General features: G+C 38.7%; 1 protein-coding gene across 8 annotated transcripts in view; it reads right to left on the reverse strand.

Annotated features, from left to right (window-relative positions):
• Nucleotides 1-26,087, reverse strand: part of LOC149319997 (glutamate receptor 4-like) — a 334,504-nt gene that overhangs the window by 40,104 nt on the left and 268,313 nt on the right. For 7 of the 8 annotated variants that reach the window (XM_089512740.1, XM_089512736.1, XM_089512742.1 and 4 more), the window contains exons 9-13: nucleotides 23,513-23,623; nucleotides 14,905-15,111; nucleotides 9,846-10,216; nucleotides 7,224-7,422; nucleotides 4,941-5,188 (exon numbers count right to left, since the gene is read on the reverse strand). In XM_089512740.1, coding sequence (XP_089368866.1) covers nucleotides 4,941-5,188; nucleotides 7,224-7,422; nucleotides 9,846-10,216; nucleotides 14,905-15,111; nucleotides 23,513-23,623 — 1,136 coding nt within the window. Of the gene's footprint in view, nucleotides 1-4,940; nucleotides 5,189-7,223; nucleotides 7,423-9,845; nucleotides 10,217-14,904; nucleotides 15,112-18,214; nucleotides 22,157-23,512; nucleotides 23,624-26,087 lie in introns of those variants that run through there. The other variant, XM_089512744.1, reaches the window with a different exon arrangement.

Below are 26,087 nucleotides of genomic sequence, written 5' to 3' on the forward strand. Positions count from 1 at the left end.
ACAATCAAAGAACCTCCAACAGATGGCAATCCAGCCACTATTTGAAAACCTCCAAAGAGGAAGAATCCACCATGCTCTGAGGTAACTTGTTAGAAATAGAAATGGATAGGAGCAGACCAGCATGATGTTGCAGTTTGGGTGTTGGACTAGGACACTGGCAGACCAGGGTTCAAATCCCTTCCCTGCTGGCTGATCCTGGGCAAGTCACACTATCTCAGTCTCAGAAGAAGGAAAGACAAACCTCTCTGAACAAATCTTGCCAAGAAAGTCTCTTGATAGGTTTGTCCTAGGGTCGCCATAAGCCAGAAATGGCTTGAGGGCATACAACATCAACAACATGCTCAGTCTTTTTTGATTCCTCTTACTTTGTACAAAGGATACAGTTCTAACAAATTCTATTAACTTTCAAGTTGCTACTATTTACTTAAAGAAGCTTTGCTGAATTATGGCAATTCCATGAAGACTGGCAGTAATGAAAAGCATTAAAGTTTCAGCTACAATAGACCAAAATATATCCTTTGCAGAAATATTGCAAAATGCTACTGTATATTATGAAGACAGGGGTGATTGTTCAGGGAGATTGGCTCTTTCAAACAAAGAGCAACACTTCATTTTACATTTGTTGCTCAAAGAAGAAGAATAAAGAGCATAATTGCATGTGAATTTCTTGCTAGGTTGAAATCTTTACACCTCTTATAATTAGTTTTGTTTTGCTTGTTCTGCCTGGTAAACATATTAGCATCTTAAACAATAACAAGAAATAAACCTTTATAACACAGCTACATAAAAGCCGCAGAGCAGCCAGACTTTATCAGACATGACAAATCTTTCCCTAATCATTCAGTCCTCTGAGTTTGTTTCTTTTCTTTCTTTTTCTTTTTTACTTAACATTAGAGTACAAGAGTAGGCAAAAACAGAAATGCAGTTACCCCCAACCAATCTGAATGTTGTTGGGAATACTTCATATAATGTGATTCTATTTCTCTTATGATAAATCTGTTGTGAGTGGAAAATAAATGTTGCATCTCATGTGCAACACCAAGTTTGTTGTTAAATGCCTTCAAGTCAGTCTCAACGTATTTGCAAAAAGGACCGGTAATTTGCTGCTTCTTTTTGCACTGGCAAAAAGACAGATTGGGGCCATGGCGTGTGGTTGCCATAGCCCCAATCCAACACTTTCATGGATGGTTTCAAGCCGACCCTTTGGGGTGATCTGTTTTGTCCCTGAGTCTATCCATCTGGAATACAGTGTTTCTCTTTCCTACAGTCTTCTACCCAACCTAGCATTAATGGCTTTTTAAATTAATAATGCCTTTGCATGATATGGCCAAAGTATTTAGGGTCTTATCATATTTCAAAATAAAGATGAGAGGCCAAGAGATAGAAACGGCTTGCTTTTTACCTCCTCGCATGACTTCGTAGTACTTCTATTCTCTCTGGAGTGGGAGCATGTTGTAAAAGCATGGCTTTTGCCACATTGATTTTTTGAGCAGGACCAAAAGCACAGTTTTGCAATTGTCTCTGTTGGGAATAGCACGGAAGTGCTTCGTGGGCATGTGTGAAGATAAGCAGAGAGCCACGTCTGTCTAACTGCCTCTCTTCTTACTTTTGTAATGCAATCAAACCCATAGTCATTTTGAACTCTAGAGAAAGTTCAGGTTTGATTTGTTCTAGGACCCATTTGTTTCTCTTTTTAGGAGCCCACACAATCCCAGGGAGGGGGAGAAGCAGTGGATTCTTGATCTAGTTGTAAAATTATTACAGAACTCAACAATGGCTCAAGATGTTTAAACATAACTTCAAAGTTATGCACAGTTACAACCAAAGTTATAACCAAAGATGCACAGACTGTAGATGGGGGGTGGGGGGCAGCTGAAAATAAATTACGAAGGAACATAAAACTTCACTGGAGATATGACTGAGATTCTGGATTTGGAAATGTATTGCAGATAGTTAGCTATGATACATCTTCCATGCAACCTCTCCAACCCACCTTTTCTCTGCTGTGCCCTTCAACCCCAACACAACCATTTCTTAGCTAGTGTGGAATGGGAGTAGCAGCAGAGATGTGTCCAACTATTTTCCCAAAGCTTGATGTACAGCAATGACACAAGCTTTAGGGACCACTGGAGGATTGTCAAGAGGCCTCAAAGGATCCTGGCTGCTGTGTATCCAGCTTTAGAAAAATAGGTGGATACTTCTTTGCCATATTGGGGTGAGGACTCCTGCAGAGAAAATTGGAGGTTTTGGGTTGGTACAGAATTCCAACCCCTTGCAGTGACCAAAAAAGTGAGTTATAATGGCATAAGATGTATCTACACCATCATAACTCACTAAGTGGATGTCAGCCTATACTCTTAAAATAAAAGAATTGCACAACCACTACCACATCTCTCTTAGGGCTAAACAATATAGGAAACTAAGCCAGAGTTCATGCTCTTTTTATTACTTCAAAACAACTTTCAGATAGGGACTCTGAAATAAAAAATAAGGGTCATGCTGGGACGGAATGTTTAACCTTTCCTCTGTTTCTCATTACCAAATAACTTAAGCTGATATTTTCCCTGAACAGGAAAATGAGATGTCACCTACATTCCATGTGGGTGACATGGCCATGCAGGTACACTCCACTTCATATACACCTCTAAGGATCTGGATCTACACTAGGTATTTATGCACTGAGTATGAAGATCTGAAGAGGGCTTTGTAAACAGTGAGCTGAATACTATTACAGAGGGAGACCCTGTTCATGGGACCTCTGTAAAGACATTCAACCAAAGGTGATTGTAAAGCCCTCTGAAGATCTTTGTGCAAAGCACAGGTTTATAATATTTCCAGATACATACGCACCCATAGCTTCACTATCCATTCAACCTTCTATGTGTCCAGGTGAACACCAGCATATAGGTAGTAAAGGCATTAAGGTAACATCATGGATGACATTCTATTAATAAAATGCTGGAATATTTCTTCTTTGGTCCGTTGTAGAGGTAGGATTTCAAAAAGCTTGTTCAACAAATCTCACATCTCAAAGCTCACCTGTCTCTTAGAAGGATCCTCTTCCTTGACCCTTTAATGGCCAGTGGAAAGGAAGGGGCAGTGGAGAAGCATTCTGCTGTGGACCCAGCTGAACACAGAACAACAAAGACATTCTCCAGGAACTCCTGAATACCTCTGGAACTCCAAGAGATGATATTGTCTTTGTGTATCCAGCTATAGGGACATAAGCCCTCAACAGGCTGGCAAAAACCGCTGGTGTGAGAGCAGAGTGGGATGTGGTGACCGCCCACCCTTACACCGGCATCATGCTGGCATTACACTGCCTGGCCAACCGCATGGCAGGTAGTATCATGCCGCATCTTTGGCGCAGTGTGTAGACACGCTGAGCCAAAGAGCCACAGAAAAGCCACAGTACCACCAGAAAGGGTACCTTTTCCATGGTGCAAAAAGAAGCATGGTTGGAGGCGTGGCATACAGTTGCCACATCCCCAACCCAGGGTTTCCAGGAACAGGGCTCCACGTCTTAACAGCAGTCTGCCGAGCCAATACATTCCTCCTCCACTCCCTCCTGTACTTTTTTGGTCACTAAATGGTTATTGAGGAGTCTCACCTCCCTCAAGAAACAGATTAGACCTGTGGGAAGTGGGACAGGAGACAAGGCATAGTTCTACCTGGGTAGAACTTTATGCTCCCTCTTCCTATTCAGGACTTTAGGTATAGTTCCACCTTCAGATGTTGTGGCTAAATGTCAGTTCAAATTTTCCCTTTAGCTCTCCTTTGAGTAAAACAAGGCATCTGAGCATTTTACTAAAATAGACATGGCACTGTGACCAACTTCAGGGTCTTCAAAGCTGCCACTATTTTCATTGTTCAACAGCATATGTGAGTTAATTTATCAAATTATCACAGGTTTAAGTATAAACCTAACATTTCATCAGATGTTCTACCTGTATATCAGACTGATTTGTATGTAAAAATAAAGATATCCAGCACAATCCTACAAATGTTTAGCCTCATATTCTTTCAGTCGGGCATATTCTTAGAAAAAAGTGTATACAGTCGTCCCTCCCAGTTCCCGTGGGATCCATTCTGGACCCCCCTGCGAAAGAGAAAAATGCGGATAGTCAAGCCTAATTGAATATAATGGCGGTGCACTCCCGCGTGTGCCGTTGTGTGTGTGCCATAGGCACCCACACTATTTTGTCCCTCCTGGCTTGCCATCCATGGAAACTCAAAAACAGCGGATGGAAAGTCCATGAACGGGGAGAGACAAGTTTATAATTCCCAGCTAATGTTGCAATACAAACCTCACTCACTTCTAAATCACAATAAAAAGGCTTAAGACTAAATTGAACTCTTAAAAGTCATCCGGGTATAATTTTACATCCTAGATTTAAATATATTTATGTAGGGATGGGTTGTTTTGAAGCCAATACTTCGGTGATAATGCCGGAAATAAAAAAAAAATAGCAAGATCTCAAAATTTTAAGTAAATATGAAAATACTTCAGTAATGTAAACATAATTTTTGTATCCATAATGCAAATCATAATGCAAATCTGAAGCAAAGGTGGCATAAGCAGTTTCTTACCTAATATCTGTAAATACAAAAATATGATAACATAAGCAATTTGGTAAATGAAAAGCCAATGAACCTGAACATCCAGTGTTTAACCTTCAGTTCTGAGAAAACTTGGAAGCAGTGTTCAACCAGTTTGGTTTTTATATGGCCTTGATAGACATATACACCAATTGTAACTATTAAATGGTCTTTGTTATCAGCAATGGTTACCTCTTTGTTGATCGAAAGTATGAAATGGGAAAAGAAAAAAAAGAACATACCATGTCCACAGAACAACATATAAAGTACTAGATCGGGGGCATCAGGGAAGGTGGAATACTATAACAACACATGTTATATTGTTATACTATTCCACCCACCTTAATGAAGAACCCTTTGGTGTGGCTACGCCATAGCCTTTCGAATCCAGATTTCCTCCCACTTTCATGGTGTCACATGGCTTTCGCTGCTCAATGTATTCATTCATGGTGGACTCCAGGAGGAAGGCAAACTTGCCCTTGGATTTGCGAACACGGGCAACTCCCTCAGCCGTAGTCCTAGCGAACACTGATGGGTCTGTTGTGCTCATGTATGCCCACATCTTTTCATACACTGCTATTTTTGATCTCTGAAGGAAATTAAAAGGAGATTAGATATAACAAAGGGATGAGATCACCAGAAAAATAACAGGTTTAAAAGTATAATATAGGAGGAGTCAGGTTTATTGTTCCACTATGGGAAATAGATATCTTTGATAGCATTAGATGCTTTCATAGGAAGATGCTGAAATTTTGACAGGGCTTATCACTTCATACTTGCTTAGCTAACTGTTCTATGTGCAATCTGGCTGCAGTCATTGCAAGACTGAATCCAAAGCAAATAGAAGAACTTCCACAAAAACAAAGCAAATTAGATGGCAGAGTTAATGGAAGAAAAATGTAATGTGGGTTTTGGATATGATGCTTCAAAACAGGCTACAAAATACTCTGCCATCTCTGTGTTTGACTATGTATACAGCCTGTATAATGTCCCTTTGTGAATTCTCTCTTATCTCTGGGTCATTCACCATCAGCCATTAGTGCAAGTAGATAATCAAATACAGAGTACTGTAATTCATTTTTAAGAAGATATATAGGGTACTTTTTAGAGGAAACTTTCCCAAGATATAGTACAAAATTAACAGTGCAAAACAAAATAAAACAAGGATGTACAAGAACAAAACAGCAAAATTTAACCATTAAGACTAATCAGCAGATGGTATATGCTACCCTATTATTTCCTAAATTCTAGACCAAAAGGAAAAGGGAAGCATTTTGAAGGCCTACTGGGACCTAGTGGCTATCTATTGGAAAAGAATTTCAGAAGCTGGAATGTACACCATAAATAAGTCTCTGATCATGGTACCTACTAGACTACTTGTTCAGGAAGGTGGGCACTCAAGAAAGGACTCTAGTGGTGATCTCAGTCCCACCTAATGGCAAATTCCAGAATTGATCAGCCCTGCTTATGGGTTTAGATCAGCACATATGGTCACATGTAGGGCTGTAATTCTTTGCTAATTTTGTTCTCAGATTTTGTGCTTGAATTCTGTTCTTGAATTATGTACAAAATTCACACATAGTTTTTGCACAGAAAATAGCATTTTTTTTTAAAAAAAGGAAATTGTATGTGAGTACATAAAATTTTTTTAAAAATTACTTTCAGTTAACTGTGCTGCATTCATACTTGAGACAGGAAGCCAAGTGTGACTGTGGCTGCAAACCAGTCAAAATTAACAAATTGTTAACAATTTGTTAAGTCCAACTGATTTCAGTGAGAGATATTTACAGTGCAATCCTATTCAGATGTAAGTCCCATTTGGTTTAATGAGGTTTATTCCCACATAAGTAGGTTTAGGATTTCAGGCTTGACCACTTAATTATCCTACTGAAATCAAAGGGACTTGAAAGTGCTTAAATTCCACTGGATTGCACCTGATGTTTTCCATTTAACAGCAGTGAACAATCCAGCCCAAGTTAAACACTTTCAAGTCTCAATGGGCCAGATATAAACACATGCTTAAAATACCCACAGCCCACCAATAGGACATAAGAATCCACAGCAGCAGCTGTTGCGAAGCTGCAAGAAGTTAATTTTTACATCTCTGTAGCAAAGCAAACAAAATTAAAGCAATGAGAAGAGAAAGCTTCACGAAATGAATGTGAATGGCGAAGCCAGTGGAATAATACACCTCATAGCCATGTATTAATACAGCAGTGCCAGGACATAATATTAAATCACATCTTTTCACCAAAAATGAGAGCCGGCAGTAGAATCTATAAACAGAGGCCAACCTCAGACCACCATATTTCAGCAAGCTCCCTTCTGTCTTAGTGCTGTTGCTTGTAATGAACCTGGAGAATGGTGCTATTTTAATTATCTTCAATTCTACAGTCCCTTAGGGCAGTGCTTAGCCTCATGTGTCAAGATCAATACATTTACCACAAATAAAATGATTGCAAATGTCAGCAAGGGCTGCTAGAGTTTAGAAAACGTAACATCAATATTGCAAGAGTTAGAAGCCACAAATCTGATTATCCTCGGTGCATAATTATTCTGACTGCATTCTGAACGCTTTCTGTGTGGGATTGGAATACCATGCCCCAGTAGGCATGCCAACTTACTCTGAAGAATTCTTTTGTTGACCCCGAGTCCAGTGTTCCATATGCGATCTCAGTTTGTTTGGCAAGGTCTTCTGCGCTTTCTATGGGTGAGACCATTCGCTCAACAGTCAAGAAAGCAGCAAGATTAGCAGTGTATGATGAAATAATGATGAGTGTGAAGAACCACCACACACCTCCAACTATGCGACCTGAGAGGGATCTAAACATGAATAAGATAATGCATATTTTCCTATCTCTTGTGCCATGGAGAGAAAGAGAAAGAGACAGCAAGAGATAGCGTTATTACAGGAAATTTATTAACCAGGCAACAGTCATTGGGAGGGAAACAGATTCTATGTTCTGCATAATATGACTTCTTCCAAGGGCTCAGCCCAAGTTAAAGTGTGTCTAATGATTAAAAGTGTAATAAGAGACCAAACAAATTTTAGCTCATAAAAGAGGAAGCCACTGGTACAGTGTCTAGTCTAATAGTTTACAAACTGAGTATTAGAGAATCCCAGAGTTCTTTGCAAGTTAGTGAGAACATCAATAAATGCAATAAGGTTCCTTGAACCCCAGAACAAACTATTGATCTTCCTCTCAAAATGCAGCCATAGGGAGTGGTTGTTGTCTGTTTGCATTAGGTAACATTGGTGTGGTACAAACCACAGCCATTGTAACACTGCCATTGTAGTGCCGCCAGTATGTGCTAGAGTTAGGGACTGTGCGGTTACTGTGCAGCCCCTAACCCTAGTTGCACCGCCATGCCACAAAGGGCCTGTCTGTCCAGGCCCATTGTTCCCCCCTCCTCCAAATCTGCCCTCAGTTGAATTGAAAATTCACTCTATTATATGTCTTGGAATTTTAGGCAATATTATCAGAGTTCTTCACTAGATATGTTGATGCAGAAAGGTTTCCTGAAGGTAGAATTTTTTTTGTTAAAAAAAATCACACCTAAACTGCATTACCTTAAGTTTTCCAGTAACACATTGTTATCTATTTACCTTCATGCATGTAGGTACAATCCAATTAGGCTATCATGAAAAATAATCCAAATCAAAGATGTTTGTGGTGGGGAAAATGTGATCCTTGGATATATGTGGCCCTCAACCCATTTTGCTGTTCCTCTTGGTAATCCAATCCCAAAAAATATTTAAAAAATAAAAAAAATTGGGAGGGCAATATTCCCACCAATCCTAAAACTTAAAAAAAAATGCTGGGAGGGCAATATTCTCCCATGCTCAAAACCTGTGCAAAACTGTCATGAAATGTTGCATTTTGGTCTCACCTTGACCTCCAAAACCAAAAATGCACAAAATGGTAACAAACAAACAAACAAACAGCTGAAAATGAAACAGGATTTGTTTCTGCATGACAGTGTGGTCTATTAAAGTGCAGTGTGTCTATGAATGGTGCCTCTTCCACACGAAACAGTTGCCCCCATCAGCGCATTAGAAACTGGACAGCTCCAAAGAAAATGCACAGAAGAAACTATAGGCATGTTTCCATGGGCTCAACTGATGGATACATTATTGGTTATGGAATGAGCAAGGAATGTTGGCTTGGTTCTATGAATGACTGTGTGGCTGTGTCCTAGTCCTTGTCTTTCCACATATTTACACTGCCTCTTTTATCAGAACATTTTATTAATGGCAAAGCCAGATATTTATGCAATCTTAGTTCATCCCTGAAGACTCATCTTATCACTACAAACTAATTTTTCATCTCCAAGAACAGACAACAGTCAATAAAGTGTGTTGCCTAGTGTCTTAGAGTAAATTACTTGGAAATTAATAGTAATTGCCCAGATTGAGAAGAAGTTAACTGTGGTTAAATCCCTTCAGAATCAACAGCTCCTTGGGTTTTTACACGAATAGTGCTTTGATTCCAGTGTTGATTGCAAATTTATTTTGATTTTCTCTTATCTTGCTTTCTGGCATTAAATAATTCCCCACTATATTTTAATGCAAACACTACCTCAGAGAATGAATTTACAAAGTACATAAGAGTAATATGCTCAGCACTGAGATCTAAGTCTGTACTCCTATTTCATTAAATTGTATCAAAGTTTTGTGGTTGATCTCTGAAAAAAAAAAAAAGAGAGAGAGCATTCCAAAAGTTGATTTTCTAATTCACAATTCTTTAATTTTGTTTCATGAAGGGGACAAGGAAGCTATGCATGGCAACTGAAATGCACTGAAAAAGCTATATAAAGATGTTTGGGTTCATTATCTCTTAATAATATTTAGGCTCCTGGCTTCATTACAGACATGACCCTACTCTCTAGAACACATAAATTAATCTTCCATAAGAAACAAAGTTGGTGCTATAAAGCTGCAATGGTTTCCTTGCTAATAAGTATTTTGTAGAGGTATATAACATTATATGCAAATGTGTACACATAGTATACAATCATATACCATATATCTGTTATACCCAAAATATCAAACCAAGTGGCATATTTCTACTTTTATGTCTCTGAATTCTACCATAAACAGAAGAAGCAATACAAAGCTAACTGAGAACATTATCTGAATAACTTAGCAGTTGCTTGATTTTATGTGGCGGGTATATTATTATCACGACTAATGATAAAACACATGTTTTAAATGTAGAGAGGAATTTATAATATTTGATACCAACCTGGGTGAAATATCACATCCTTGTTGCATAAAGGCACCCAGGGAAAACCAGAGACTGTTGAAGATGCCAAACTCATTGGGAGGTTGGTCACTTGGGCCTTCTTTGCCATCCTCTGGCTCTTCTGTGTGCCATTCATATGGACTAAACCTGCTCACCAGGAACAGGACCACACTGACCCCAATGTAGGCAAAGACTATGCACATCCATATTTCATACGCCAAGGGGTCCAGGAAAGAAAATACTCCAGGTTTAGATTTCTGGGGCTTTTTGATCATAATGGATATGCCAAGACTCATAAAGGGCTTAGAAAAATCAATGACCTCCTCTCGTACCAAAGTGATAGTCAGAGGTGCGACAGCAATTTCTGCTTTCTGTAAGAAAAGGAGAATCCAAACGAAAGCAAGTAAGAGAAACAGAAGACACTCTAAGTAGTTCTGAAACAAATGGATAGATGAGATAGGGATATCAATATTGGTACCAATGAAGCAAAGATGTGATTGAGACACCAGAATGTAGTGGGAAGGGGAAAAAGAGTGCATTAAAGAGAAGTGGTGTGGTGGTTTCAGTGCGTAGATATCACTTAAATCTATGAGCCTCTGATTGGAACCAAACTGTTTGAAATATTACCTGAACTATATGTTCCTTATTCATCTAATCTCACACAGGATTACAGCAATGAGGGAGTTTTATGTGCATGTGAGAAATATGGTATGAGTGTGGAGATTTATGTTAGTGAGGACTATCTCTTTTAGAGCAAACTACTTCCTAAATAACGTATCCATCTAGAGTAGAGCTGAGAACTGTGGCCCTCTAGATGATGCTGGACTGCCACCTGCAGCAGCCCTAGTCAATGGTGAAGAACGCTGGGAGTTCCTGTTCTTGATCTACACCTTTGGATCTTCCGCATGCAAATCATCTCAGGTGGATGCAATGGTCAAGACCACTTGTTACCAGCTTTGGCTGATAAGCCAGCTGCGACCCTACCTGGGCCGGGGGGACCTTGAAACGGTGGTACACGCTCTGGTAACCTCTTGGTTGGATTTCTATAATGCGCTCTACATGGGGCAACCCTTGTACCAAACCCGGAAGCTTCAATTAGTGCAGAATATGGCAGCAAGGCTGGTCACTGGTAGCTCCAGGACCAGCCATATAACACCTATTTTGCAAAATCTACACTGGCTGCCCATTCGCTTCCGGGCGCAATACAAGGTGTTGGTTATTACCTATAAAGCCCTAAATGGCTTGGGCCCAGGGTACTTGGAGGACCGCCTCTCCCCATATAATCCGCCCCGCACTCTTAGATTGGTCGGGAAGCAATTGCTAAGGGTTCCCAAGATGAGATATATCTTGTCTTCTCAAAGGGCATTTTCTGTCTCGGCCCTGCAGATCTGGAACTTTCTTCTCAACAACCTCCACTCTGTCTCCTCCCTTGACCAGTTCAGGAAGGAACTTAAGACCTATCTCTTCCAACAAGCTTTCCCCCATGTGTCTTGACATCTGTTTTCTCCCCCGTTATACAGTGCTATTCAGCTAGTTTGTTTCTCTCGTTTTATTTTTTGAAAATTGTATATGCTTTATTGGGATGCTTTTTATGATGTTTTTAACTTGGTATGTTTTATATTGTATACTGTTTGATATATCCATGTTGTAACCCGCTTTGATCTTTAGTAAAGAGGGCTAGAAATAAACAGTATTATTATTATTATTATTATTATTATTATTATTATTATTATTACATGACAGAAAGATACCCCACCCCAGTTCTGCCCACATAGCTTGAGAACTCAAACTTGATTTTTCCAGGAAACTGCAGGTACAGCCTTTCCTTCCAGGATTTAGGAAATTGTGCTTTGCTTTACCAGTTTAAGCTAGAAAGATCCATTACTCTGGCACAAAATATGTTTAGAAACATCATTTTAAGTGTTACCATCAGCTGGGCAAATGGGATAAATAGCCGGTCTGTGATAATAAGTCTTTCCCTACTACTGGTTACCCTCTCTTGCTAAGATAAACAGGGGGTTTCTTCAACCCTACTCCAACACCTACTTTGAAATAGGCTCCATTTTTTTGAATGATTACCTCCTGTTATACTTTTTGATCCCGCTAATTTTAAAATACTTACCAGTGCAAAGCATATAAACACCACTGTGTATATCTTGAACTAATCTAAGGGAGGTCAGGCAGGAATTCAGGTTGTGCACTATTTTCCCAGTTTTCTGTGTGCATCCCTGCTATGCTTACTGAGCATATCTTAACATTAGTGAAGCATCCCATGGTTCACCAAATGCCTGCACATATCCTGGAGCTCTGTGGCACTTTAGATAGCAGACAATGCCATGAGTACTATGCACCTCTGACAGGGTCTAGCACCTAACTGGCCCCACATTAAACATTTATGAGTGAATGAATCTATTAGTCATAATGAGTAAGGCTTGATATCTGGCTAAACAGTAAAGTAATGTCTATCATGATATTTGCATATCCGAGGGAAAGGTATGATGTAAAGCGTGAATATTTCTTGACTGACACAGCCAGTTCCATTGACTTAATCCTCATTCTCTTTTTCTTTGTTGAAAAAAAAAATCATTTTCAGAAAGCTCATCAAAGTAATCCTCAGTCTATGGGCTCACATCAAAAGCTTCTTTTTATAAGCTTTTGTATAACTGAAAACTAAAGTTTGAACTTTAGATCCCCATTCTTTCTTAGACTTTGACAGAAATGGGCAATGACTACCTTATTCATCACAGAGTGAATAGATAACATTCTGGGACAGAATAATGAATATTTAACTACAGTTTATTTCTAGAGGCTTTGAGAATACCTGGAGCAGGTAGTTAATGCCATTCATCACTAGACAGTACTTTGGTGAATAAGCTCACCACCAAAGACTGAAGGACTATACAGACCTTTGGGCCATCCAAATAGATGAGAAAACAAGCAAAAATCTCTAGTTCTGTGAGACAATGCACCTCTGGGTAAACTGCCTCATTTTTATGGATCTTTGACAATTCAACTTGCAAGAGAATAACTGGAGACTTATGGAATATAGTGGTTAGGGATGTTGAAACTACATAAAATATGGCTAGGTATCACTGCAGATCAAATTTTCCTTCAGCTATTTTCATTGAGTCTAAATATCCAGATCCTGTATGATCTTAGAAGCTAAGCAGGATCAACACTGGTTCGTACATGGATGGAATATGGTCAGTGAATCCCAGGCTGTAGGCTATATTTCAGAGGATGGAACTGGCAAAATCACCTCTCAGTATTCCTTGCCTAGAAAACCCTATGAATTTATGGGGTCACCATCAGTCAACAGGTGACTTGAAGACATATACACATGTACACACACATACACACACACCAGTTTCATTAGTTCTGCTGAGGATTATTGGCCAGCCCTAAACTAAAATGCTGAAAGGGTAATTCGACTCTTCCTACAAATGCCTCCATTACCCACAGATTTCCCAGATTTCTTCCTCCCCACAGCGACTAAATTCAAGGTTGATATTTTAGATTAACACCTCAATTCTATGCCTCTTTATTTAAAAAGTAGGCTCTACTGTCTGCAGTAGGGCTTAATCTTTAGTTAGATGTGCTTTGTATTTAGCCAAGAGTAAGGCAGACCCATGGGATTTACTTGTGAGTAAGTGCATACAACACGGCCTTATGTACACCAATCTCAAATGGAATGAAGATAAGCCTTTGATGTGATACAGAATAAAGACTATTTGAAACATGTTTCCACCTCAAACACACAGATATACAAAATAGTGTGAGAACCAAACCAAAGGGAAAAAAAATCCAGATCAGTTAATCAGCCTGGTAGCTCCTGGATCATCTCTAATCCTGACTTCCAAGTGATAGACAAATTTTCCCTTCTCTAGAGTACTCCTGTACAGAGAAGGACCCAGAGGGATTAGAATCCTTTCAGGCATTCCCCAGTCAAGGAACATCTGAAAATGCCCAACGGTTAAGAGACAAAAGGCAGCCTTGACAAACATTCAGCAAAATCTCCTGAAATTAGAATAGGAATGATTGCTCCAGCTAGTGCGGTATCACTTATACCGAGCGTGGGGAATACATGGCCCTCCATATATAAGTAGACTACAGCTCCTATCACCCTACCATTGACTTTGCTAGCCAGGTCTGATGGAAGCTGCAGTGCAAGAACATCTAGATGATCACATGCTCTGAACCACTAATCTGTAGTGACTGGTGCTATTTCTTGATGGTTTCAGATAGGAGTCTTTCCCAAGTCCCAATAAAGAAAGACAGCTGCACAAATGAATTGAGTCTTCTTAGGTGAGCTGCTAGATACGTTGTCCCAAGCAGTTTTGTCATGAAGCACTGATAGTAATTTACAGTGGTAAAGAAATTCTTGAAATTGAATGGGAAGCAATTCACTGTGCAAAGGTCTTGTTTGCTTTTGGCTTTTCCTATAGCTGTTCTGATCCTCTCTGTTGTGTGCTTCCTAGACCTTCTTGGTCTAGAATTTGTACTTTCTGCAAGGAAAATATATGTCCTGCCACTGACCTAAAGCTCTTCCCATAAATGGGAAAATTGTGTGTGTGTGTTCGCACAAGGAAGTACTAGTAAATGCAGATTTGTTAATCTTTCCTAATATGAATGGCAAAATGTGCTTTGTAGTATTGATTTTAATATCACAGTAGTTCACTCATAGAGTCAAATGCATTTCTGTCTTGTTTCAGTGGCTAAAGAGAGAATTGTATAGGAGCTTTTACATTCTTTGGTTTAAATGTTCTGAGAAATGACTCATAAAAAGGCAAATTGTTTTAATGAATCTTCTAGCACAGAAATGCAATTTTCTTTCTAAGTCAAGCATTTCTTGAACATCCAGGCACAGTTTATAAAAGAGATTCTGGCATACAATCTGCATTTCTTTTATATCTATTACAGCTTGAAAGTAACGCTTAGATTATTCATCTGGGATTGCTACCATTCATTGTGAAAGGGACCATTTGCCAAAACGTTGGGACATTTACTGTACTTATAAGAACGATAAGCTATATCCTGCATCAAAAATTCATGTGCTTACCCCATATACCAGTTCTCCCACCATCCCATTCCAGATTTTTGTGTTTGGATCCCTTGCTCCATATTTTCCATCAGGGACAATTGCAATTTTGTACTTGATGCCAATATGCTTTGCAATTTCCGATGCCAGGTCTACACAGTATCCTTCATACTTCTCATTCCCATCAAACAGTTCTCTGTTTTTTTTCCACATAACATATGGGGCTTCCTACAATGAAAAAAGGAGAACTGTAAAAGAGAAACATATAGTGTAGTCTGTCCGAAGGAATGCATTGTTTCCTTGGTTATGCCATACTGAAAGGTCACATCAAATATTATTCAACAGAGTTGTCACAAAATGGAAAAAGAGATCCACAAGAAACCAAAAGCAGCTTATATATGATGATATAAAACCAACCATAGATGCTGTATGATTGTTCCATTTTTATATATAAAATTTTTTGAAATTCTATCCTGAAATGATAAAATATTAATATGGTTTGCAAGCATTTTTCTTGACTAATTTGAATAAATTACCTTTAAATAACTTAGCATATTGTCAAAAACCATGTAATCTTTCCTCAAGAAACTATTGGATACTTACAATTTAACAAACCAATCCTAGCATTAACAGTCGGAAATAAATGTTTAAATTAATATTTTAAATTTTATTTTCCTTTACATTAAATATTGGAACTCAAAGATAATTTTTTTAAAAAGTAAATAAGCACTCCATTAGGTCACTGCTCTCTTGATAAAAATTAGGCTGTTCCAGTTAACCAACTGCACTTTAGCCGATTAATTTATATATAGATTAAATATTGCAGTCCTAAATACTGTATAAGTGAAATATGCACAAAACATATGTAGGAACCATTTGCTTGTCTAGGAACTGAAATTATAGCAATCTGGAGGTTCAAATTTTCTTTTTCTCTTGGCCTTGCCAAAATAGTTTAACTATCTGTGATCAGTGTTCAGTAAAACATCAAGATACTTATCTTACCCACTATTTCAAATGTTTTCCCCAAGCTCTTTTTGCAACTTGCTACAATGTCTTAACTATGTCCAAAATGATTTCTCTTTCCCCACATATTTTCAGAGGTTTTCAATTAGTTTTTTGATACTCAAAGACCATGAAAGGCAGATATGATATGTAAAAAGTATAGTTTTTGACTGCACATATATGAAGTGTTAAATAGAATCTGACCATTTGTTCAGCATTGGCTACTTTTGCTGACAGTAATTTTGTAGGCTCTCCTATCCAGTGGTTAGAGATCTTTTCAATCAGAGATTTATAGAATTGGAGAACTTTGGCATGCAAAAACAGTGGAATATATTCATTAAATGTTCTTCATTTTTTGTTTTTGCACTAGATCAATCTTTGATTTATCCAATTACATTATGTTACCTGGCACATCAGTTAAAATACTATGTATTTAGGATTTTATTTAAACTATAGTTTGGTCTTTTTTATCTGATGATCAAGCCAAGGCACAGTGGTTGTTGTCATTAAAGTCACCATTTGCCAATAGTTACCTCACGATGGTACCTCAGTCACACCTCAGATTTTCTCATATACTCTCATTTGGGTTGAACTGTGGGAACAGTTGGCAAATGTTGCATCTTCAAAGGATTACCATTGTAGCCCTCTGCTCCATTCACTTTACAGCTTTTGCATCATGTCTAAGTAGATCAGGTAATAATACACAGACAAAATGTCAGTCAGATATCTACTGGAGCTATGAAGTAGGAACTACTTGGATAGTTAGATAACTTTTTATGATGTATTTAGTGAAGAATAATAATAAATGGGATGTCAGTAATAGAATCTGGAATATGTAGCTCAGGTAATATTTGCTATTAGAATGACAACCGCTTCAGTGATTACTGATGTTTTGATTGTATGATTCTTGACTGATTCTTGATTGTATGTTCTTGTGAATTCTTGTGCTGTTTGGAAGCTTGTTAGGGGATCCTCAATGAGAGATCAACAATAGCATCTTTCTTGGAAGACAGCTTGCCCTCACCTTACTCACTTCCTTCTGCAATGCATAGATGAAGGAGGGTGTTGAGTTGTTCCATAGTATATTCTCAGGTAATGGAAAGATTCCTTGAGTGGGACTATGTGAACTGATTATGTGCCCTAGAACGTATTTTGGAAATTGCTGGCAGTAATTAGGGACTATTTTGTTAGACAGGTTAATATTGAAAATGTTCCTTGTCAGCAGAAACTTTCAGGATCGCTAATCTATAGGAACAGCCATAGCATGGAAAACAGGAACAGTGTTTTGTTTTCATGGAGTCAAGCTCATTGCAATCCACATGGTAGTCACATAACACATATGATTATTAATATCTTAATAATTGATCTTTGAGAAAGTGACTGTCTTGGTACATGATTTAATTCAAACTGCTCCAGTGGGTCTTCCCTTTTGTCAACTTTTTCCACGTGAAAAAACAGCACTGCCAAGTGAAATCCACCCCCCCCAAAGTCATTCCCCATCTGCTGCTTTAAAAGACTCACTCCATCATGCCACCTCAGTTCTTTGCTACCCCATTTTCATGCACATGCATCCCCATTCTTTATTTATGGAGCTTGAAATCTTAGTGACGGCAGCTATTTGCAACTAAAACCAGTGGAATGATCAGTCATTAAAACAACATCACTATTATATTGGACCTTTCACTAAACTATCCTTTTTGCCCTCAATGGTATCTCATCACCCCATTTCTTCTGCAGGCCAAATTACAATTCTCTGAACTCTTCAAGAGTTGTATTATCTGATGTGGCTTCTAGAAATCCAGCAATAAGATGTTCTATAAAAATGTCTTGCAAACAGCCTGCACTGTCAGAGGGTCTTGAGAGGGCTTTGATTTTCCACGATATATACATGCACATTTATTTTGTACAACTATTGCCTCTAGTCAAACAATTTTTAGATTTATAAAAAAATCTATAAAATCTATTGATAAGAGGCAAATGTAAGATGAAAGTAACACTGCAAGTACAAGGTAAGCAGTAATTATGTTGTGTGAACAGATCCAAAAGTGATGGTCTCCAGAACCACCACCAGCTGAAAATGCTAGACAATGTGATGGATACATAGTGCATTATTTATTGAGAGCCATCAGACTATCCGATTTTACTCTTTCCACATGATAACTGCAAAATTCCAAATTTTCTGGGAGCATATTCACCCACCCTTTAGTCAAGCACAATTTCTAATTAAAGTAAGATGAGAACACTCTGGATCAGGTTTACAAAATATAATTTCACAGAAAATTCACATTTCAGATGAGCAATGACAAAATATTGAACACAGAAAGGCAAAGTAGTACAAGACTTACAGAAAACAGATGTCCATAACAATGGTTAACAGTTAAAAATACACCAACTTGTTTGAAAGAATAGATTTATCCATGTAGAACAATCTTTCACAATCCTGCTAGTATACAACTAGGAAATTTTCAGTGTTATAAAAATGATCCGGTCTAAAGAAATTTGGCCATGTCTAAGCCCTATGCTACTTTTATAAGGATAAATTACAGCATGGAAAATACATTTATCAATAGTTTTAGCTCATCCTTTAAATGGATCCAACAACTAATTAGCCTACAAACATTTTAAAATTTCTAGCTGGTACATAAATGCTTGTAAGGCTGAGATGAAGAAGAAAAAGCACAGACTTTAGTAAGTTCTCTTCTGATTCCTGGGAAGTGAATCTTAATCAACACAGTTACTGTGAGCAACTACTTACAATGCTACGCTTTATTGTTTCCATACACAAGAAGTGTATAACAAGTGTATCTAGTAGTTACTACAGCTCTACACAGTGCAAATACTGTAAACTTCTTTGGCATTCAAGAATGAATTTATATTTTATGCCTCATTTTAGAATTTATTATGCAAGAACATTGCAGATGAACTAGTTCTCTACATCATTAAAAGAATTCTTGTACTACAATTGTTAACTAAATTGTTATATCCAAACTGTTTTTATCTTCATTTTAAAAAGTAACAGGAATGTCATATTTTCATATAAAGTTAAAACTAAAATCTAACCATGTATACTGTATAATCTGTTTTGTGAAAGAACAACATGTAATTTGGGAAGCATATATCCATTTCTGTTATATCTTGGTGTTTACAGTCAAAAGAGCATCGTATTGAATGAAGCACAGGAACATATAAAACAAGCAAATTGCCAAGTACTCTGTTAAAGCATCCATGCAGAAAGGCTGACTGAAAGCGTTGTTTTCCACATATTCAACAGCTGGACATACAACAGATGCTAGAACCTATTTACTTAAATGCAGAAATTGGCCCAAGCAGACCTGATGGTATTTTTCACTGACACTGCATTAACTTTCCATTACTGTGAAGAGATCATTGAATGGAGTAGGCATATGTCACTCAATTCACCGTTCTTGGACGTGTTACAAAATAAAGCATATTTGCAATATGTTGCAGATATGCTATAGATAATTGTATGTATCGGCAAGTTTAAGTGGTTGAAGAGACTGATAATGCTGGTGGTTTGTTTTGTTTTTGTTTTTGTAAATCAACAGTGGCCTCTATTTGCTGTCAAATTTAAATATTGATATCAATACTGAATTCAAAGCCAAAGGGAAATGAATGTGATTAAGTAGGCCTATTAATCACAACTCAACTCAAGTGAACTCTTCTTATACCAGATGCTTTTGTGTAGAGGACGGGGGCAGAATCTACTACAACTGTAATTTTGAGAGAGAAAGCTGAGGGTAGATTCTACTACAATCTGCTTTCTATCTGAGAGTGAATCATTTTAGGGTTAGAACCACATACAGAACAACTTTTAGCATAGTCCAGAAATCTTCCTGGCTGTGACATCTATCACCCCATTGATCACTAGGGTTGATTTGACAGACATTTAATGATTAATTTGCTGTAGGGAATCTTTTTATGGGTTGTTAGTGTGCTGCATAATTTTTATTATTTTTTAAAAATATTTTTCAGTTTTAAAATATTGAGCATGTTTTAATATGATAACTTGTTTTCACTTTATTTTGTTTTAGCCTTTTGTAAGCTGCCTTGGATCCTATGCTTTGAGAAACATATGAACGCAACAATGCATGGGAAGTTGGTGAACTGAAGCCAAATGTGTCCTAAGGATCTTTGCTTTCTATACTAGATTTTGCCTAATATGGAAAGAAATCAGAGCAAGGAAATAATGATGACATATAGCTGGATCGGACAGGTCAGGCAGGAGAACCACGTACTATGTTTTGCATTGTCAGTTATATGAAATTCCAAGAAGAAAATACTTCATAAGATGTTTAGAGCTCTTGGTAAGATGTTTAAATAGGGATAGAATTATATACTTGTTTTCTAGTTCAATTAAATCAGCCATGACTGATCTAATGTGGAGATGGTCAGGATCAATGGGAGTCATTGCACTTTATTGCACCATGTTCTCCAGGCAGGGATGAGAATAGAATGGAAGGGGTTCAGGAATGAGTGGGGGACATATTTTACCACACACTGAAGTCCCTCACTCATTCCGTTCCCTTCTCCATCCGTTCCCCATCCGTTCCAGAGGGGGCAATTTTTGAGAACTGTTCAGAACAGTTCTCAAAAATCGCCTCTTCTTGGGACGGATTGGGAGTGGAAGAGAAGGAAATGGAACGAGTGAGGGACTTCCTTGTGTGCAGTAAAATGTGTCCCCCACTCGTTCTGTTCCCTGCCAGGCTCCTTTTGTCCCGTTCTCATCCCTGCCTGGAGCCCTGTGCGATAAAGTTCATTGTTGTTGATCTGGTATGATGAAAACCACTGGGTAAATGAGGTGGCTTCAGGGGTGTAGCTATGGGTGGTGAATTAAGAGCACTCCCCAAGTAAGAATTCTCCCCCCAGCATGAAATTTTCCTCCAAATTATTAGTATTGAAAGAATGTAAACATTCAATCGAGCATTTAGAGTCACAGTTTAGGCAGCCATAGAAAAGTGGCAGACAGTCACCAAGAGAATGAGAACAGGAAATGTAAGGTGTGAATGACTTTCAATGTCTCATTCACACCTAGAACACTTACATTTGTTGTGATCCCATTCCCTCGTGACTGCCTGGTACCTAAACTGTGGCTCCAAAGAATTCCTATTTGAAGGGGCAGTGACCGCATTTTGTCTCCCTCCCATAGCTACACTGCTGGGAGTGTCTTCTGATATCCTGGGATGTGCTACACACAACATCCTTATCTGTTCAGTGCTTTGGATCCAAGGCTTTCTGTCCCCTCCAAAACAAGTTTCCTGCCATGGCAAGAGTCCTTCTTTCAACAGGAGGAGCATCTTACACTGGAGGAAACTACTTTGGATAATGGAAAGAAAAGCTTCCTTACATATTCAGAACCCATCAGGAAGCAGCAAAATCCTTGCTGAATTCTTCAGTTATTGCTGCCCAAAGCCTATGGTCTGTCTTATACTATAGAAGTATTTTATGCCATGCCTTGTTTGGTGTACAGCAATGGAAAGCAGTGGCCATTTGCATCAGTCTACATGAATGACTTACCACAAATTGAGGATACTGCAGACACAAAAGTCACCTACACCTTGATGTCTGCTGTATCATCACTATAATAAAAGGAGGTGGAGAGACTAAAAATGTAGAAAGATCTCTCCCTTCCTTTTCAGAATGTTTGCTCTTTACATCCTAGAACTGTGAAATAACATGCTGCAGGAAACATTGGCATGCTAGATAAAATTCATTCAGATCCTTGGTTTAGAAAATGAAATATCTATCCTAAAACTGGCTCAGTTCTTTTGCAGAGATAACATTTTTATGCACATCAAAATGCTTCAGTGAAAACAAGACAGACAGTTCCCTTGTATCCCAGTTCTTCTTTCTTTGCTATTACCACTTAGTTGTTCCTACACTTGGACATATATCACAATAATTTACACTGTACATGTGTGAAAGCCTCAATTTAAAGATTGGCATAAGAGGGAGGGGGGAATCAACTGAGAGAGCCTCGAAATCTCCATCATTTTCTTCACAGCTTGACAACCTTGAAGACTGAATGCCATCTGATTTTTGGCTTTTTAGAATAGTCACAGAGCTTTTTTTCCCCCTTGATGGTTCAGTGCCTGGTCATCCAGCCAGAGGATCAGAAATCCATATGGAAAAATATATCTCAATGTTACTATACTGAAGATTAACGCTTGAGCCTTAGTTAGGAATGTTCACAGCAGCGTGGGACTCTTTTCTTCTTTGATCAATTTCTTAAAATAGGATTCTTCATCAGAGGCTGAAAAGAGGAGGACTGTACTGAAGTATGATTTTTCCATTACCGTGTCTTTTTTTTAAAGGAAAAAATACATTTTTATAAGTCCCATGCAAAAAAGAATTACGCAGTTAGGTTAGGCTTACACTCAGAATGTCTGTACAGAATGTTAGTTTTTTCCATCCTAGAATGATAATCCTTAACAAGTGACTTGTCAGAATTCAATGGATGTACCACCGTTCTAAATTATATGAACAATACAATATCTAATTCTGCATAGAAAGCCAGTCCCACACTTGACCTTGCTTCAATTTCAGTACAGTGTTAATCTAAAAGTTAAAATTTAAAAGCAAAATCTGGTTAAGGGACACCATGTAAAATCCATTATACTGAAAACAAACCTTAACTGAAATCATTCAGGAGGAAAAAAAAATCAACATCTGGATTAATATGTTGGTTTATTTTTTTTGTCAGGTGAAGGTCATCTTTTGCTAATCTGCTTTGACACATAGCAAATTTAAAGGGCAATTTAAAGGGCATAAAAAGATAAATAAAATATACTAGCTGTTCTGTTTAAGAGGAACACCTTCTTTTACAGAAGCAATTCTGAGGGCTATAGTTCCCATTTTAAAAAAAATAGTGATAGCTGTGAGTTAATGAAGAAGCTACACATTGCTTATTTCCTATGGATTATAAAGGGAGAATTAAATACACACATTATTCTATCCATTGAAATCAATGTACTTAACTTTGGCTGGATTGTTGCTGCTGTGTTATGTTCATTATGTATTGACATTGGAAAATAATAGAGACCTAGGTGTCTAGGAAAGGGCTTGTGTAAGAAGACATGCTAATTAAAACATGTATTTGCATTTTGCAAGCATATAAACAAATCAATAACTTCCTCTAAAAGGGGCTAACTAGCCGGTTGCATGCAGGATGCTTGCAGTAAACGTCAAGAATCCTACATTTCTTGGAAATTACAAGATGTAAAAATACCCATTAGGTGTTTAAGTGGGATACATGTATCACTGCTGTTGCTGTTGTTGTGGAAAGCATGACAAAAAGAGTGAAAACTAAGTAACAGAATGCAGACTTTTCCCTCCTTTTACCGCCTTCTGGTTTTACTTATAGTTTTGCACATCATGGACACTAACTGAAATATTTGAATGAAATAAGAATCATAAAAATATTTTCCCCAAATGTGTACTTGTTTGGTTTTTAGAAAAAGAGGTTTGATAAAATGAGAAACAATTAACATGGTTAAAAGTCCTTCTTCCTCTACTCTTCTGTTAATATCAGAATTGGCAAGTTACTTTGTTAGTAAATCAGAGAAAACATTGGTTTATGAGCTTGCAAATGCTTCAAAAATCAACTTACCATAATTGTGGTTACGATGACTGTTCTATTCTCAAGAGCTGATGTGTCATTTCCCATTGTAGGCTCATGCTGAATCAAAACTAATTTATCCATATCATTCCAGTAACCAATCTGAAATAGACAAATGTAAACATTAAGCTTCCATATGTTACTGAGAAGCTCAGCAGTCATGGCTTGTACAGGGGAAGGCTGTATTTCTGTTGGTGTTATTGCAACACTTGTTCTAATAGAACTAATATGTCTTTTGCAATAGAAATTCATGATTGGATGATCTCTATTATAACTGAATTAAGCAGGATTATTGTTCTGTGATGTGCAAAATATGGGGACTATGTATAAATGCAAGCAATTTCCAGCTGTACAACTCATAACTTCAGTTAAGTAAACCACATTTCCTTCAAGGTGGCCAATCTAAATTTGGAAGAAAACATGACCCTATCCTGAATCGTCTTCAACCTAAGATTGCTCAGCACTTGAATCCCACTTTGTTGTAGAAACTTCCAAGTAATTGTCTCTCGGAAACACAGAATTTGTAAAATTGTACCCAACTAGCCTGAACTTAATCAAGTCTAGACGGAGACCTCTGTTCTTTCTAAGATCTAAGATACTATAACCTTTGTTTCAACTGCCTCAGGAGAAAGCTGAAAGACATTCTCCTAGTGTGATCTGGACTGAACTTAAAACCTTTAGTGGGACTGATTCTCATATTTAATGTGATAGCCATTCTGCTGTGCCTGCTGTGAGTCTCCAAGAAAATGTGACCATTTTAAAGTGTAGCCAGCATGGTATAGTGGTTTGAGCATTGGATTATGACTTTGCAGATTCAAATCTCGGTTTAGTCATTTAAATTCACTGAGTGACCTTGGGCAAGTCGAACTCTCCCAGTCTCATAGGATGGCAATGGCAAACCCTCTCTGAAGAAACTTGCCAAGAAAATCCAATGTTAGGTTCGCCTTAGAGTCATCATAAGTTGGAAATGACTTGAAGGCACACAACAACTACAGCAACAGCATTTCTTTTGTAACCCATCTTAAATCAGGCTGAGAGCCTACAGAGGGTGCTATCACTCCAAATGAAGCTCATATAAAGGGGTTCGACTTAAGATAAGTTACTGAATATATTACAACTTAGGCCCTGTACAGACCGGTCTGAAAGGCCAGCATGGGGGCAGATTTGGGGCATAGCATCCTCATGACACATGCCTGACTCCACCCCCCTGGGCGCCCTGATGCCACATGCTGCTCCATAGAGTGTGTGGTGTCATGGCATGCCTCCAGCACTGTGTCCATACAACACAGTGCCGAAGGAGCGTTATATAGCTGTGCCACCATGGCTATGGTGCCCTTGAAAAGCTGGGTTGGGGCCATGGTGTGAAGTTGCCACAGCCCCTATACAGCTAAGCAAGGGGTGGCATCCCATCGCCCCTTTGGGGTGGTCTGTCACGCCCCCTAAAGAACTTTGGGAAAGAAAGGCCCGTTACAGACGGGCGTATAGTACGGACTGGGTCCGTAATAGGGTTAGAAAGGGGCGTCCTTTCCGGATGCCCCTAACCCTAGTACGGATCGAGTCCGTACAAAATGGCGGCGCCCATTCCACATGGGGGCTGCCATTGCTACGTCACCACCACGCTGCCTCTAAATGAGGCGGCGCGGTTGTGACGTACTGGCGCTGTGCCAGGGTGCATAGAGCGCCCTTTCCGCGGCTCCAGAAGGAGCTCTGAAATGGAGCTCCTGCCGGGATTTGTGTCGCTGGCACAGCCTTTAGACGGCTGCGCCAGTGACACAAGGCAGAAAGGGGCCAAGCGGCCCCTTTCTGCTTGTCCCCGCTGCCGTCAGGTGTCCTTGGGGCATGAAGCCCCAAGAACACCCCTTTCCAGGCATGAAGCCCCAAGGACTAACCTAGAGTGTAGCCACACGGCAAAATTAAAGCAGTTTAACACCACTTTAACCACCATGAGTCTACCCTACAGAATCCTAGGATTTAAGGTTTGGTGAGATATTCAGCCTGGTTTGTCAGAGAACTCTGGTGCGACAAATCTCAGGAATCTGTAGGACAGAGTCATGGCAGTTAAAGTGGTATCAAATTGCTTTAATTCTGTAGTGTGGCTACACCGTGTAGCTCATGGAAACCAAATCAGTAGGAATGGAAAGTACAGTGGAACCTCGGGATACGAAATACCCGGGTTACGAATTTTTCGGGACCCGAAAAAATCCAATTGGAAATTATTGATCCGGGTTACGAACGTTTTTTCGGGTCCCGAAAAAACTTTTGGTGCTTTTTGCCGCGATTTTACACCAAATCGCGGCTTTTCCCCATTAGCGGCTATGGGGATTCGGCTTGCGAAAGCCGTTCGGGTTACGAAAGCGGCCGCGGAACGGATTACTTTCGTAACCCGAGGCTCCACTGTATATTCAAAAATATTAAGTGGTTAAAAAAAAACACCTGTTTTTGAACTGTCAGGAAACTCTGATAAGGAGAATCCCAAACTTATGAGAATCCTCACAGTTTGGAACTTATTCTGCATAGAAATATTATTTTCTGCACAGAAAGTGCTGTTTTCTGTACAAAAACAACA

The sequence above is a fragment of the Sceloporus occidentalis genome, unplaced genomic scaffold (assembly GCF_023333645.1).
Source record: "Sceloporus occidentalis isolate IW3139 unplaced genomic scaffold, rSceOcc1.0.p SCAF_2, whole genome shotgun sequence".
Lineage (NCBI taxonomy): Eukaryota > Metazoa > Chordata > Lepidosauria > Squamata > Phrynosomatidae > Sceloporus > Sceloporus occidentalis.